The following is a 16191-nucleotide window of genomic DNA, read 5'->3' as shown; positions in this document are numbered from 1 at the left end:
GTCCTTTAGCAGAGCGGCCGGTAGGTGACGCTGTCATGATACAACTTCTACTTCACACGCTGCCATAACTAGTGAATATACCGACTCTGTAACGTTCACTGCGGGGATATAACGTTTGTCTCGGATCCAAAATAATCTTTAAACGCCCGAAACACCTTTATTTCTGCAACAGAAAAATACTGGTAAGTGTTATTTTCATGCTAACGAAGCTAACTTTAGCCGCAGTGTGTGAAGTTACTGTAGAACCATGGCAAATTAAATCGAACTTAATTAAAATTTTTACTTTTAATAAATTCATGATCTAATTGTAAATTTTAGAATAAAGTGGTGCATTCTTATTTTAATTTGTTGGAGTATTTGTGAACGCTTTATGCTGGTAAGGAGGCTAGCTCTTTAGCCAGCTAGTCGGTAAGTTTTAACTTACTGCGACGTTTTTCTGCGTCAGAATAATTTAATCGCGCTAGGTGGCTAAAGGAGAGATTAGCTTTGCGTTGGTTTGCATAAAGCACGAGTTTTGGAACAAAAGCGCAAAACAACTTTTGTCCGGTAGGTAAAAGTCAACAACGTGAAGTTCACTAACGTTGATTTGCTACCAGCGTCCACAACACATGCTAATGAAGTAAGCAAGCTACGATGCTAATGCTAATGAGATCGCATGTTGTGTTGGTCTCTCAACTTGACCAAAATGCCTTTAAATTCGCTGGGTTTTCTGTATAATTTTGTACGTTTTTAACCTTAAAATGTGAATTTGTCAGGTAAATTGCTATGGATTTGATTGTAGGTACTCTAATATTTAGGTTAGTCATGCTAATTTCTATTATAATACTGTATGCTAATAACCATAAATATTACACTAGTCAGGCAAATTTGTATTATGATTAAAAATGTAAGTTCTGAACCAGATTTTATGAGTTAGTCAATACTAATTTCTCATATAATCTCAAATAGTATTACAGGGTATGAAGCTTACATTTTTAATTAGGTCATTTGGTATTGTATATGATATTGTTGGTTTTTATTCTTATTATTTACTAGGTTATTTGTAAGGTTAATTTGTATTGTTATTATTAAATTCATCAGATAAGTTGGCATAGTATATAATTTTGTAGGGGCTTATACTTAGTATTTAAATCAGCCAGATAAATTTGTGTAAATATGTTTTTCTAGGGTTTTATTAATAACACCCTGCAAAACAGGGTCTTGACCTTAGTTTTTGGATTAATCATGCTAATTTAAAATACATCATTGTAAGGTATTAACCTTAAATTTTAAATTAGTCAGACAATCTGGTGTAGTGTACAGTATTGCATGCTTCAAACCTCAGGCTGTGCTGCACTAATTTTAATCATATTCCTTTATTTAATTGTTTAAGCGTTCTCCCAGTTTCCATGTTAGACATACAGAGATACCGGTGGCCCAACTATGAGATGCAGCTTCTTGGACAGTTGCAGAGACAGCAAAACAGCACCCAGCTCTGTGATACCCTGCTGCAAACCGATGGTGAGACCAGAAAGAAAATCATAGTAGAGAAAACTTACTCCTTACTGACTAAACTGAACAAAAAACAAAAACCAGATAACATGATTAACTCTTTCCGAAATAATTTCTGTTTTCCTTGAAGGTATCTCAATCCCAACCCACAGCTGTGTCCTTGCAGCTCTCAGCCCCTTTTTGTCTCAGAAGCTGTCGGCCTCCCCACCACCTCTATCTGGACAGAAACGCGAGCTCCAGCTCAAGGCTGTGAAGGCCCAGACCTTGCTCAAACTGGTCGGTCTGATGTACTCTGGTGAGCTGGAGGTAAAAGGAAACGTGGAGCAGGATGATTTGCTGGCTGCAGCTCGCCAATTTGGAATCCCAGATCTTGTAGAAATACAGAAAGATGTTGGCATGAATCAGGGAGAGCTTCTGGAGAAGAGGCAGCGACTTGGTAGTTGCAGAGAGAGTGGTGTTCACACAGAAGTGGGCAGACGGAGGCTTGGAAGTCGGAAAATGAGGAATGCACAAGTTCAGACTGAGTTGTCCATAAGAAGAGATAAAAGTTGTGTCTCTACAGGTACACAGACTGTTAAAACTGGTAAAAAGACAATGAGGAGTTCTGTTATTCCCCCTGACCAAACCGACCCTCCAACATCAGAGCCATCATCCTCTGTTCTGCAAAGTTTGAATTTTTCTGTCTCTTTGCAACACCAAAGCATCGCATTTGATAAACAGCCAGCTGTTCTCAGTGATGGAGAGTCTACAAGTGGCCGATCATCTGAAAGCGCAACAAATCCTCCGTCAACTTCAGCTTCGTCCAGTGACACAGTGTGCTGCCATATTTCCTTGCAGGATGACTCTAGATCCCCAAGAGCTCAGGAAGACAGCGTCCGCCAAGAGTCATCTGATAATTGGAACAGCTTTCAGGTGTTGAACAGGGAAAGGACAGGACTGAAACATGGAAACACTAACAGCAAGACACCTGACAATGGAGGAAATGGAAAGCTGCTGAGACAGGTCAACAGAGATGATACGCCAGGAGAGCTAGACGGAAACTCTGCAGAGAGGCGGCAGCCACATGCCAATGCAGGAGAAAAGAGCCTGGCCAAGATGAAACAGATGCAACAGGTGATGGAAACAACACAAATATCTGTCAAGGTAAGAAGAAGTAAATACTTGCACAAACAAAACAGCCTGGAAAAAACTTCTCTTTCGTAGTGCATACGAATGAAGGTGTGTTTTGGTGAGATTACAAGTTAATTGTGATTAGTATCTAAGACAAATTTCCACTGCCTTTTAATGGAGGCAAACTCTTTATTATTTATTTGCAGGGACAGTACACAGTTAAAAGTAACTCCAGAGTTAAGCTAGCAGCTAATTTACATCTGTTCTTCCTGGGCAGCAGTGCAATAAACAACCACAAAACAATAATTACACTAACATAAACCAACACAAAGCTTACAGGTCTATCAATGTGAGATAAAATAAATAAAAGGCAATTTTGTGATAACTTGAGCATAACCTTGAGGCTAGCTTTAAACACAGCAAACCTTCCCGAGTCCTAAATGTTTGTGTAGATAGAATTTCCCAGAGCTTAAATTGAGAAAGCAGACTAACCAGAAGTGGGCCGTCTGAACTGTGCTACCCAATCGCCTCCAGTAGATGTTTACATCCTGTCTGCACTGCTGCTGCATGGGTGGGTCATGCATCCTCTGCAAAGAGGCAAGGTTGTTCAAATTTTAAGCATCAGTCCTAAGATAAGATAAACTTTACTGTGCCAATGACATTTGTATTGGGCACAAACATACAGTAACTGCTATTATAATAAACTGACAAATTGCACAATGCCTGCCGTTCATGATTAAGAGTAAAAGCAAAAAAATCCCCAAATTGAGAAAATGTCTTTTTTTACAATATTGCAGTGATGATGATCTCTTATTTTTTTTAAATCTAACACTTAAAGGATTTGTTTATAGCCAGAGTACACAAGTTTGAGTGTAGTTCCACCTGCCTGTGACCAGATTTTAAAGCAGTGGGACAGATGGAGGGGAAGCATAGTGTGTAGAAAGAGCTTTGCTGCAGACTTTGCAAGAACAACAAGTGCCTGATTCATTTCCAATTATTCAAACTTAACAACAAACTCTTTCTATTATGATTATAATGTCAAAATATACTTGTGTATGAGGGTACATTCAGGTCTACGTTTAGAGTTCACTTAGGGAAAAGAGCCACAAACTGGGCTGTCCGCTCGTAGTGCATCGGTCTCGACTAATAAAGCTTTAAAAAATAAATATCGACAAAAGCCCAAAATTAACATTGCATATAACACCTGTCAGCTAACAAGTTTACAGCCTTGCTTGAAAATGGCACATGAATAGAAATAGAAAATGTTCAACGTGTAAGTTAAAGTAGTTTTCTTATTTGGCCTAATTATGTGTGGATTTGAACACAATGCGTTTTATGTCTGCACCTGCCAGTGGGTCATCATGATAAGAGCAGGGATAAAATATTCCACTGCAGGAAACACTTCGATGTTGTGCAGTTAGGTGGAAAAATATGTCCAGATATTGACAGTAAACAGAAATTAGCTACAGAAAGGTGGTGGCTTAAAAATATTCTGTAAAATAACGTCAGTACAACCAGTGTGTGACAAGTCAAGTTTTTCAATAATATGAGGCTGATGATCACTTCAAGATTGTATTGTGTGGATGTTGCCTGTTGCTGCTGCAGCTTATGATTCATTTTCCATCATTCAGTCACTGTTACCTAAACATTTGAGTCGTGTCTCCATTTCCCCTTCAGCGCAGTCACGACTGTAAAAGTATCCTGACTCCTGTGTATTTCACGAACAGAAAAGAAAGATAAATTTAAGCATTTAGTTTGATGACAGAATTGTCCCATGTCTCAGCTATGAGAGTTTTTATGCTGTCTTCAGACTGTCGTACCAAATGTGTAGGAAGATTTTTATCTTTTGTTTTCACATCATGGCTGTATTTTCTTTCGTCTGTGCAGCTGAAGCTGAGGAGGAGGACTAAAGGAGAAGTGTGGGAAGTGGTGAGCATCCAAGACCCAGATGAGACACTGTCAGTCCTTACCTCCCTGAAACAGGTAGATAAGCATTACTGTCCTCGAGTTTACTAACTAACTAGCTAATTAACTAGAAAATAAGTGGTTTGATGATGGATGGCGGTGCAGATAGAAGTTATTTTGCTATATACAGCAAACATCAAGGCAATGCATATTCTTAAAGGGGTTTATGATAACCTTGGGAGATATGTAACTAAATTACGGCTGCAAACGTAGCTACAAAGCTGCATTATATTAATTTCCATGCTAACAAGCAGTGCATAATATGTCTCTTACAACAATACCCCTATAGTTTACATACAATAAATGTAGTCTCTTCTGAGCTCTTAGCTGTCTTGTATTGCTCAGAAAATGAGCTGATAAATGCATGACAAACAAAATATCAAATGTTTTAAAGCAAATTTACTTTAAAATATTCTCCTGTCATTGAATAAACCCCTTAAAATCTCATTTCCATGTATCAAAATTGCACATTTAGAAATTCTGTCTGTAGAAATACTCCCCTCATAGCCTAAAATGGCTGTAAATCTAAGTCTACACTGTGCACTGCGTATCCATTAGGTCACTGCCTCATATGTTACCAAAGTAACCAGAGGGGATTTTTAATTCAACTCAAGGTTTTTGATATAAACAAAAGCAAGAAATATAATAAATATCTACACAAAAGAACAAGCTTGCATAATAGAAGTATTAAGATTATTATTCATTAATAGTACCATTTTCAAATTCACTCTACAACCCATACAGTGATTCAATATCACTGAATCCCAAAACCTGCCAACACATTTGGTTTTATATTATTTTATTTTTCAAAAATTGCCAAAATCACACCATTTATTGTAGCAAGACACTGTAAAATAGAGAAAGATTAATTGGATTTTCAACTTTTTCACAGTCCTTGAACTAATCATGTGTGATTCTCAGTTTCAGAGGGAACTAAATCTATGCTTAAAAATGGAACTTTTAATCAAAATCAGTTTATTCTACATGTCTCATTTAAATATTGGCCAAAACATGAACTGTTTGCTGCTACAATATTCTGCATTCCTTGGCACATTTGAGAAGCCACTCAGCTGCGAACAACAGTCCCTTGGCAAAAATTCAAATGCAGTGTTTTTACAGAGCAGAATGGAGGCAAGTATACAAACAATTTGTAGTATTTAGAGTCACCATTTTTTCTAGTGTTAGTGACATAAACTTCTCCACAAGAAATGAGCCTACAGAATGGAAGTGTTAAGAGAAATAATAATGCCATTTTAAAATGTATTATGTAACACGTGAAGATTAAAAACCACTAGAAGCTACTTTGATGTATAGTTAATGCAAAGTATTTGCAAAATAGATCTGGCTGAAGAGGAGGTGGTGCTGTAGAGAGTTGTGTTCGTGGACAGGCTGATAGTTTTGGTGGTTGTTGAAGCTCCCTCCGTACCCTTAAGGAAAAATGAAAGGCAGTATGATGCAAATGCTGAGTAAAATCCTGACTTAGTACGTCTAGACTGGATGTTGCCTCAGGCTCGATAGACAGCAGGTCTGTTTCATCATCTGCTCCACCTGAGATCAGCAGCACCGCAGTCATAATAATTAGTGTCTGGGAGCTTTAACATTTGACTAGTGGGTGAAATGACAAAAGAAACGGATCATTAAAAGTTTGGGCAAACTCTAAATGATAAAGAAAGTCACATGCATACATTTCTCTACCTTATGCCCAGGGGCCTAAACATCCAACATCATGACCTTTTGATGTCTGGATGGTGAACCAGTGTTTAGCATTTTATTATGTTTTGTTTACATATCCAGAAAATTAGTCTTTAATTTGAAAATTCTAATTTTAAAATCTAAATTTGAATTATTTTTGCAAAACAAACATGATAAGTTATCAACTTTGCGACATAATTAGTGTATTTTTTCTTCTCTGTTTTTCCTTAAAGCTTGTTGCAAACAGGCACTTGCATTCTGCAGACTGTGGTGCTCAGTGTTAGAAGTGTAAATGTGTAAACGTGTAATATTTTAGGCAGTATCAACTAAAATTAGTTTAAAGCATTTCCAAAGAGAAAAGCTTTTAAACTGCAACTACTGAGGGGTACATGAGGAAAGATAAATCCTAAAAAATCTTTAACTGGAGGAAAGAAAATCAAAAGTTGGAGTTATAAAACAACACTGGGAATGACAATAGTGCAAAATCTCTAGTGAAATCTAAAGGCAACAGTATGTGCTCTGGCTGATTTTTCGGCACTGTTTTGTGACTTTTCACCATTTATCACAGCGTGGCATGGTGAAAAAATTAAGAATCTTCAGATTTTTAACTTTCCCCAAGTGTTTGAAGAAAAAACAACCAAATCTAAGTTTAAAATCTAAATATTTAATCAAAATCACTTTGTTTTGCATCTTTAATAAAAAAAGATATGCCAAGAAATAAAAATAAACCGTCTGCAATTACCAGATTCTGTAAAAAATAAAAAATTCTGCGCTTCTTCGCGCAACTGAGAAGCCATTACTGACTCAGCTTCTAGCAAAAGTGATGTGACAAAAATTCAAGAACTTTTCAGGTGTTTTTACAGAGCAGAAAGGAAAAAAGTATAGAAACAAATTAAAAATGTCTTTTTTGTCCAGTATTTGTAATGCTTGTGGGCCCTTGGAAAAATTGTGTACTTATTGATTTCAGGTTTTTAAAATTTTTGTAAACTGAATAATCAAACAAATTCAAGTTCCGTTTTTTTTCTTTTTTGCACCATTTATGGCATTATACTTTTATTATCTTGCACTAAAGACATTTTTGAGTTCCCTCTAACACCCAGATACTACTTCGGGCTCAGGGGATTAATATTGTGCTCCATCAGTACTCATGTATGCCACTACTAGTTGACAAAAATATACAGAACTATCTGCTGGAATTACATTTTAAAACGTGGACTTGCCAGACCAAGCACATTCATTTTAAGATTAAAGATTCTTCTTTTGAACTATTCTGATGACATTAGTGCTGCAACAATTGCTTTATTAACCAAGTTAATAAGAAGGTGCTTGGGGTTTTTCAGCTTCCCCAGAAGCTGCTTGGGGTTGCATAGTGTTAATGATTGCTACAAATTTAATCTTATCGAGTTGAACTTACATAGCATAAGATGTGTGACCTGTTACTGCTCTTCAATAGGATTGCGCCACCATTAAAACTCCACAGACGGACCTTGAAGAAGTCCATCCTCCTCCTTCCACCGTCAGCCAGTACACAAGTCAGAAACTGCAGACCCAGAACCTTCAATCTGCCACCACTTCCCCCATACAATTAAGTCACTCCAACACTACTTCTGAGTCCCAGTCATTCTCCAGTGGCTATTTCACCCCAAACCAAAGCAGTGAGCTGGAGTGGGTGTCACTCTGTCAGCCTGAGGGCTCTGTGGATGAGTCTGATGAGCAGATAGAGAGGCTGCTGGAGGCTGTCATGATGGGCCTGAACATCCTGCCCAGCTTGGAGAGGGACTGCAAGACGCCACAGACGAACAGTGACGAAGCACTGAGCATTTGTCAGGTCTCAGTTACAGAAGATGACCTGGTCCAGAGCCAGATGCATGATGTGGTCAGTGCAGCAGGATGTATGTTCTCCCGGGATCTGGGAACAAAAAGTAGTCATTCACCAACAGATACAGGTATGCATTTTCTTCTTTAGATATGGTTTGTTTATTTTTGATAGAAAGGTTTTCTGAAATGTAATGTAAAAGCATTGTTGTTTCTTGATTTCAGCGTTCATCAGGCCAAATTTACAGTTCCCATGTGGTGAAAATACATTTTTATTTTTTTTTTGTTTTTGTTTTTTTTGATTGGTATAAACTTAAAAATGAGTAAGAATTCGGTCCAGGTTCTATGTAACACAGTCGTGGTGAAATTAACCATTTTTGCAGTATTTTAAGCTGAAAAATTGAAAGAAACACTGAGGTGACAACAAGACTTTGATTAATTTGCTTAAAAGACGTGCACCACGTGATCTTCAAGTAAGAATTTTTCATTAGGGTTAGTTAGCATATGTTTGGTTTCTTATTTTTCACCTGAAAAGATGTAAAGGTTTTCTTTGACAAAATTTTAGCCCAGTTAGAGCAGGTCTTTTTGCATGCAGCAGAGTTTCTGCTAATGAAACAAACAGCCATTTTTAATCCAAAGAGGAAGAGATTTGTGTTCTCTGTAGCATGTCAGAACTTATTTCATTTAGATAGTTTCACAAGAAGGGACAACTCCTATGCCAGATTCAGATTAATTTTCATTTTGATTACACCAGGACATCCATGAAATACTAATAAGGATTAATACAGTGTCAGTCTTTCTCCTGTTTCTTAATGGAAAATTGTCATCCCAATTTACTAAATGACACATTTTGTTTGAGCCCCAAAGTTTTTACCAGCCTGTAGACTAAACTAGGGAAAGTTTTTCCTTGGAAAATTAATTTAAAAGACTACCTCGGATGGAAATCAAGTTTATTACCTTGTTAACGTTAATATATGGTGTCTTTTTATATGCTGGAAGACACCTGATACGTGAAATAAGTAGTCAGCACCAGCAGCTTAGCATTTTTTCATTGAATCTGCAATGATGACAGTCTAAACAATTCATCTGACATTCTCACCTTTCTGTATTGATTACTGAAGAGTAAAGTTAAAAGCCTTGTCCATTTTATTGTGTGAGCAGGTACTAAAGAAGATAGAAACCTTGATGTTTCTTTTTGTTTGAGCACTTCTTAACTGACCAGTTTAACGTGACTTCTGTCCACTTCAAAATGGATCGATGCTCACCTCCCTACCTTTTGTACAGATGTTCATTTTTCGTTTGCAGCTCATGGCCAGCCCAGCTACGCAAGCCTTTCAGCTGTACAGCCTGATGATGAAATCCAACAGCAGTGCTTTCCTCTGTATGACTTCACCCTGGGGCAAAGCGATGGGATGAGCTGCCAGGATGTGCCACCATTCAATTGTCAAGGTTCTCTATATCCCCAAGCATCCACGACATCGGTCATGCCCTCAGGTTTCTTTTCCAGTGAGCAGAAACTGCATTACCCTGCATTTCAGCAGCCATCTTCACAGGAACATCAGCCACTTCTTGAGTTTTTGCCTTTGCTGAATGGAGATGAGACACAGTCTGAGCATACTTTTCCCTTTCCTTGCCTGGATGATTTGCGACTTCCTCCGTGTCTCTCTCCCTTAGTGCCATGTACCTTCTCAACAAAACACAAGCCTCTCATTGACAACTCAATAAACCCTGTCAATGATGTCCAGCAGCAGCCATTGCTGCCAAGGTACCCCTGGCTCACAGAAAGCAATGAATCACTGCAGTTTCCTCTCAGTGCCATAACTTACAGAGAAAATAAAAGTGCATCTGTACCACAGAATACAAACCATAGCTGTTGGTCAAAGCAATGGCAGAAGTGCATGGAGCTGAATCAAAATGGAGGAACGTGTGCAGCATCTTGTTCTGTGAATGCAATAACAGCAGTGGAACTGAAGTCTGACCCTGTGAAGGTGAAGGAAAGTTTAAAATGTGAACAAGTCGACACTACAGGGGATACTGTGGCACCTAAAAGGAGGAAGAGAAAGGGTATAAATCATCCACAAGATGCCTCCAGTGGTTTTTTGGCATGCAGAGATTTAAAACTCGATGATGGAAAAGATAACTTTTTGTCACTCAGTTTGTCAGTTAATGACAACAAAGATGTGCTGCTGAAGGAAACTTCTGCCAGCTCTTCAAACATGCCATGCAGACTTTTAGGGAAACCAAATGGCATGTTTACCTTCGAAGAAAGTGTGAGAGAGAAAACCAGAGGGCCAGGGGATCTTAGTACAGGACGGGCTCGGATCAGGACCAGAGGATTTGTGAAAAAAGCTCAGCAATCATCAAATAACACAGTCCCAGGAAATTCTTCTGTGTTAATACCCGTAGTCTGCAGAGCTAAAATTGTGAATGAGCAAGGATCTTGGAAGAAGAAACGTGGAAGACCTCCAAAAGTGAAACTTGAAGAAAACCCTTTCACTTTTGTTCCTGCCATCATTGAAAACAAGAGCCATGATGTGGTCGGTGAGCAGCAGCTTGACGTGGACTTGCCAAAGGAGATGGAGGATGAAAAAACAAAGAGAAGGTGCAAAAAACGGAGGAGAAATATGAGTGGAGTGAAGGAAATTCCACTAAAGAACACCCTAAGTGCTGAGTGTAACAGCAAGGCAGACAATGACAAGAACAATAATAATAATGACATTAAAAGTCCAGGAAAACCCAAACGGCCACGGATGGTTACTCTGAAGGACATTGAAAAGCTTATCAAGCGGCAACGCTCAATAACCAGGAAGTCAAAAGAAAGCCAGCAAGCAAATGAACCCGTAACAGATGTAGGAAGCGAAATGAAGGCTAGCAGAGATGGCAGCAGATTGGACGAATCGGCTAACGAGGCAGAAATAGTGATAGATATTGAAGAAGATGCCATCAGTTTCAATGGCACAGTGGATGAAAATCACAATCAGCTTTTCAACAAATCGCCAGCTCAGTTTAGCAAATCACACCGAGATGACAGCTCTGCAAGTGAGGACACTGGTTTGTTTGGTAAAAAAGACCATCCAGCGACCTCCTTCCGTGTCTTGGAGGAAGACAGAGAGACGCCACTGAAGAATCCTGATGAAGGTACTATGAATTCTGTTTCCTCTAGTAGATAAGCTTTACATAACTTGTGTTCAAGATTGTTAACACACTGACTCTGAAAATGAGAAAACTGTTGAACCATTAAATGTTCTGAAAAAGTCATTACTGACACTGGAGCTGTAGTCAGCCAGAGAAACCTGAAATTGTGCGTACTTTTAAATCAATCGCGGGGGGAAATAATCTGCTTGTTATCTATTAAGTTTACTAAACTGGCTGCTGTGCAGTGAGAGCACTGACTGAGCTGCTGTGATTGTAAGAGGTTGCTTGTTCCACAGCATTGGAGCTAAAACAGTACAAACATGATCCCTTTTTGTTTTAAGCGTGGACTGTGGGACTTTTAGTGGTAACCGAGTCTCAGAAATCAGAATTCTTAGCGGTCAAGGTGCTGAATAAGGTATTAATAGTGTGCACTACTAAATATAATGTTCAGTTTTGCAGTTGTAAAGAAAAATCAACACATTTAGCTGCTTCATATAAATAGAAGATGGTGCAATACAGACCAGTGTCCATCAAACTGTAACTTGGGAATGTCACTCCAAGAAGAAAAAGAGAGAAAACGCTATGAAACACAACAACTATAGACAAAGCAACATGAAAACAAGACATGTTGTTTCCTTTCCTGTTTAACGCTGCTACCAGGTTTTTGTCAAAGAGAGCTGTTCTGCACCTCTGGGACTTTGTGGCCCAGAAATGCTGATTCCATTTTTCCCCCCAGTTATTGCGATATAAATAATCAAAGAAATTTAACTTTCATCTTTTGTTTTTTATGATTTATGGCATTATAACTGCGGCATGCTGCATAGAGGGCATATTGCAGTGAAAAATGAGTTCTGTAGCTGCCTTCAGAGGATGCTGTAGCTTTGCAGCTGTCGACTGGGTGTGTGATGTCCTGTGCTCTGGTGTTTACAGTGCACCTTATGGCCTTACAGTGATGGTGGAGATACCTGCAGCATTATTGGTTATTTCTGTCAGATGGGCCCAGTTTGTAACACAGAACATGTTGAAGAAACCGGTTCAAAGAAAGACAGTTTAAACGTCACAAATAAAAGGCAAAATGTCTGACATTTTATTAATTTTTTGGTTTACCATCATCTTTCTAAAGCCGTTTCACCCCTCATAAGAATTTCAATAATTTTCCATCTGTGAGCAGTTTGTCTGTTTCTTTTGTGCATTGCATAGTGGGAGTGCACTCAAACATCGACCGTGTTTAGTATGCATGATTATATACGCTGTATGTCTGATTGCAATATACTGTACCTATATTTTGGCACCTCTGTAGTATGCGCACATTACATACTGAAATCTTGCTCAGAATTAATTCTTAATTGTGGATTTTGGACCAGCTATAAAATGTTGATGTAGTTCTAGTTTCCCTGGAATGTTAGGTGTGACTGTGTAACAACGGCATAAAGTTTACAGGTCAGTTAGGAGGGCCACCAAACAGAATGTAAGGCCTCAGCGAAGTCAGCACTACGTCTAACTAGGGCTGTAACTATTTTTTGTCAGTCAAATTGGTCTAATTCTTTAACCTTCTGAACACCAAAATCCACTGGCAAATTTGAAAGATGTACATTATTCAAAGAAAATGCCAAAATTACACCATTTATCGGAACCAAATATGGTGAAAATAGAAAGAATCATGGGATTTTCAACTATCCAGTGGTTCTTTAAGTGCTCATCTGTGGCAGTTCCATTTGAAAAATTAAGCAAATCTAACTTTTTAATTGTTATATATCATCATAATCACTTTCTTCCATGCCAAAAATAAGCTGATTCTGGTAAACACTAAAACATTGTGTGCTGCTTAGTGCAAATCTTAGGACACCAGTGACTTGGGTGCAACTACCAGCCACATGATAAAAACTCTTGAGTTTTCAGCTAAACTTTAGGCTGTGTTTACACGGAGTATATAGGAGACAAGTACGGACACAAATTGAACTTATAAGTGGTAAAACATCTATACCTTGTAGAGTCATGGTATACATGCTGATTCCAGATTACATTTTTTCAAAAAAAAAAAAAAAAAAAAACAGAAAAAAAGCCCTGCATAAACGGATCAACTTTCCTGCTTTTTTAATGATTTATGGTACTAACTGTGTCATACTGCAGAGAAGACATTTTGGAGTTGTCTCTCTTTCTAGCTGTGGTTGTGCTTTTTCCATAGAGGTGCAAGACTTTATATTGAGGTCAAACATGAGCCCACAGTGAGTAAAAAAAAAAATGCCACTGCAGCAGAAAATGCCCTGAAACTGCTTGCAGTTCAGGATTGAATATTGCAGTTAAGATGTCAACATTTAATAAAATTGTTGTGTTTATCAAAACAGGATATTTTCTCATTGTATTTTAAAATCAGCACTCTAAAAGGCTTATTGTGTCAGCTAGACCCCTTGCCTGATTTTAGTTTAGTATCTCTCACCATTTTCACTACTCTAAAGTTTGAATATCTGCACCTCAAAACAATGAGTTTTAATGTAATTTCATTAGTGGTGCTCAACGAATTCAAAATGGGAGTGCAACAACATACCTTTCTTTAATCAAAGTCTCAGTTGCTTTGTATGTTCTGTCTTTATTTTGCAGGATTGTTCTGTGGCTCAGGAGGATCCGATGTTATGCAGTCTGTAATCAGCAATGAAGGCTCATCTCACAGTGACGTCAACCTGCCTGGAGAATATGACAACACAGCTTCGGACCAGAGCTCGCACCTCCAGACGCCTGAGAAAACTGGTCCACCTGTGTCAGAACCTGATGAGGAAGAGGAGGAAGAGGAGGAAGAGGAGGTGGATGTTCTGTTTTACTCTCCAGACAATGCACCCCAGTCCAGACTGTGTGAGGACGGAGTCAACAACATGGACACGACTGCAGACGAAGAGGAGGAAAATGAGATCGACGTTACAGGAGATGAGGCCGAGTAAGCTTTGTACACGTGCACAGTTTTTACAGTGTTATCAGTTCAGCACTTTGTCATACCAAGTCTGAAGTTGTCTCTGTTCTGGTTTTATTTACGTTCTCAGAATGCCAGTATCATGTATATTTTGTAGAATTTACACCCTTCCTTCTTATCTTTTCTTCTTCACTATCTGGCACTTACAAGCTTTGCACATGCAAGACTTATAGTCTGGTTTTGACCCTTGTTTAGTTCAACTTATATGGTTCGAACGGTTCTTTACTTTCCACTGAAAGAAAAAAGTTCTTACTGTTGTGTACATTTGCCATTTTTGTCAATATTTTATAAATTTTACATTTTCAGTGAAACGGAGGCTGACTAATAAAAGCACTTGTGTGAAGTCAAGTTATTATTAATATTTGTATTTAAGCAGCACATTTGAGGCAACAGCTGTTGTGCCAAATTGGAGAAAATGATTGTTGCCTCGAATTATCCTACAACACTGAAGTTAAACCCTACAGTGTTGCTTATAGTGTCAATTTACCTGAGTAATTTAGTAAGCTTCTTAAGGACTACAACACTGCAAAAATGAAATACAATACAACTTTACCTGATTACAATTAATATTAAGGCGAAGACCGTCCAGTGTTATTCATAAAGCAGATTAACCAATAGAAAATTTGACCCTAAAAGAAATGTACATAAAAAACAGACAAATCCAAGGATATTCAGGATTCGCTATGCACAAGCTTTGTTTTCATTTTTATGTTTATTATTTTGTGTTTTTTTTTTTTATATAAAGAAAATTTATGAAATTTGCTTTTCCTATATATATGTGACAATGGAGAGGAACAAGTCACTCCAGCAGAACCAGGTTTAGAGAATGATGAAGAGTTAGTAGTACGCTGTGCTGAATATAACTGCAAGAACCTGACAAAGTTTAATACATGCACTAGCCATCAGAATAGCCAATGTAAAGCTGTGGCTACATTCTACAGTCTGGCAGCCAATCAACACAACCAGTGGCATTGTGTCCCTCTGTTAGTAGCTTGCAGTAAAGATCCTTTTTTTTTTTAAACCTGTATTTGTAAAGCACAGTGTTTTCTTATGTAAAGCAAACAATAATAGTTTAGGTCAAAAAGCCTGTGTTCTCATTTGTCTTTTAATATTTTTTGCACAAGACTAGACTTTAAATGGATTTCTGTAAAATAAAATTTTAACCAAAAGCATTAGTGAAGACTTTAAATAAATGCAGATGGACATAGGGGCCATTAAAATAAATTAAAAATACAAATAAAATGAGAAAAATGAATAGGGAAATGCATTGGAAGATAGAAAACCTCACCCCAAAATTTAAGGTCTGTCCTCCTGATGCTTATATCAGTCTACAGAATGGACAGAAATTTCACATGATAGTCGTACAGTTGGAATTTACACCCCGAAATGTCCCCATCTTTCCACAAACGTGTCCTGTTGCAGTTTTATGCTAAAAGCAATTCTTTCCATCATGACAATGTCGTAAGTAATGGCAACCTAATTGTCTGTTGTAGGTATTTCTGGACTTAGAAACTTTCTAGTAATGGTTTTCCTGCTGGCCGCACTTAATTTCTATAATAGATAGCTAATATTTTAAGTAAGCTTATCTGATAGCATTCCACCAAAGCACAAGATCTTTACATTTAATGGACTATCACATGATACTGTCATATGCACCATCTCAAAAAACATTTACAGCTTCTTTTAAAATATTCTGGGCTTCTATTCTATTTCAGAGTTTCAGTGATAAGCATATTTCAGATTGATTAACTTTTTCCACAAAGACCTCTCCCTCAATACAAGAACACAGAGTGACATTGAACTCGAAGTCATTTAATTTTTGATATTCAGTGTAAAATATTTTGTAAATCAGGCCTGCATGGTATTGGCCAAATATTCTGCACCACACCAACACTTCAGAGGTCTTAACTGCGCTGCAATGCACTAATATTTGAATTCTGGGGCACGTTTTTCCCATTTGTCTTTGTGTATATGTTGGAAAACAGTCTAATTTCCTGTGCGGTGCTTGTGGAGGCGCACGG

The 16191-nt window shown here is 38.0% G+C and overlaps 1 protein-coding gene across 1 annotated transcript; it reads left to right on the top strand.

The window, feature by feature from the left end:
• The first annotated feature begins 43 nt into the window (after positions 1 to 43).
• LOC111567508 (uncharacterized) lies at positions 44 to 14435 on the top strand. Its single transcript, XM_023268681.2, has 7 exons — positions 44 to 182; positions 1384 to 1500; positions 1622 to 2634; positions 4489 to 4584; positions 7712 to 8204; positions 9379 to 11211; positions 13807 to 14435. Exons 2-7 carry the CDS (start codon positions 1389 to 1391, stop codon positions 14139 to 14141), a joined length of 3882 nt encoding a protein of 1293 aa, XP_023124449.2. The 5' UTR covers positions 44 to 182; positions 1384 to 1388; the 3' UTR covers positions 14142 to 14435.
• The last annotated feature ends 1756 nt before the right edge of the window (positions 14436 to 16191 follow it).

The sequence above is a fragment of the Amphiprion ocellaris genome, chromosome 4 (genome assembly GCF_022539595.1).
Source record: "Amphiprion ocellaris isolate individual 3 ecotype Okinawa chromosome 4, ASM2253959v1, whole genome shotgun sequence".
NCBI classification, from domain to species: Eukaryota; Metazoa; Chordata; class Actinopteri; family Pomacentridae; genus Amphiprion; species Amphiprion ocellaris.
Note: the sequence above shows the minus strand (reverse complement) of the source record. Positions and strands in the feature narration are given on the sequence as shown.

Excerpts from the sequence above, each read along its gene's own strand:
- LOC111567508 (XM_023268681.2), top strand. The coding sequence starts at position 1,389 with ATGTTAGACATACAGAGATACCGGTGGCCCAACTATGAGATGCAGCTT. Across the intron at positions 2,635-4,488 it reads CAACACAAATATCTGTCAAG|CTGAAGCTGAGGAGGAGGAC; the intron begins GTAAGAAGAAGT and ends TCGTCTGTGCAG. Across the intron at positions 8,205-9,378 it reads TCATTCACCAACAGATACAG|CTCATGGCCAGCCCAGCTAC; the intron begins GTATGCATTTTC and ends TTTCGTTTGCAG.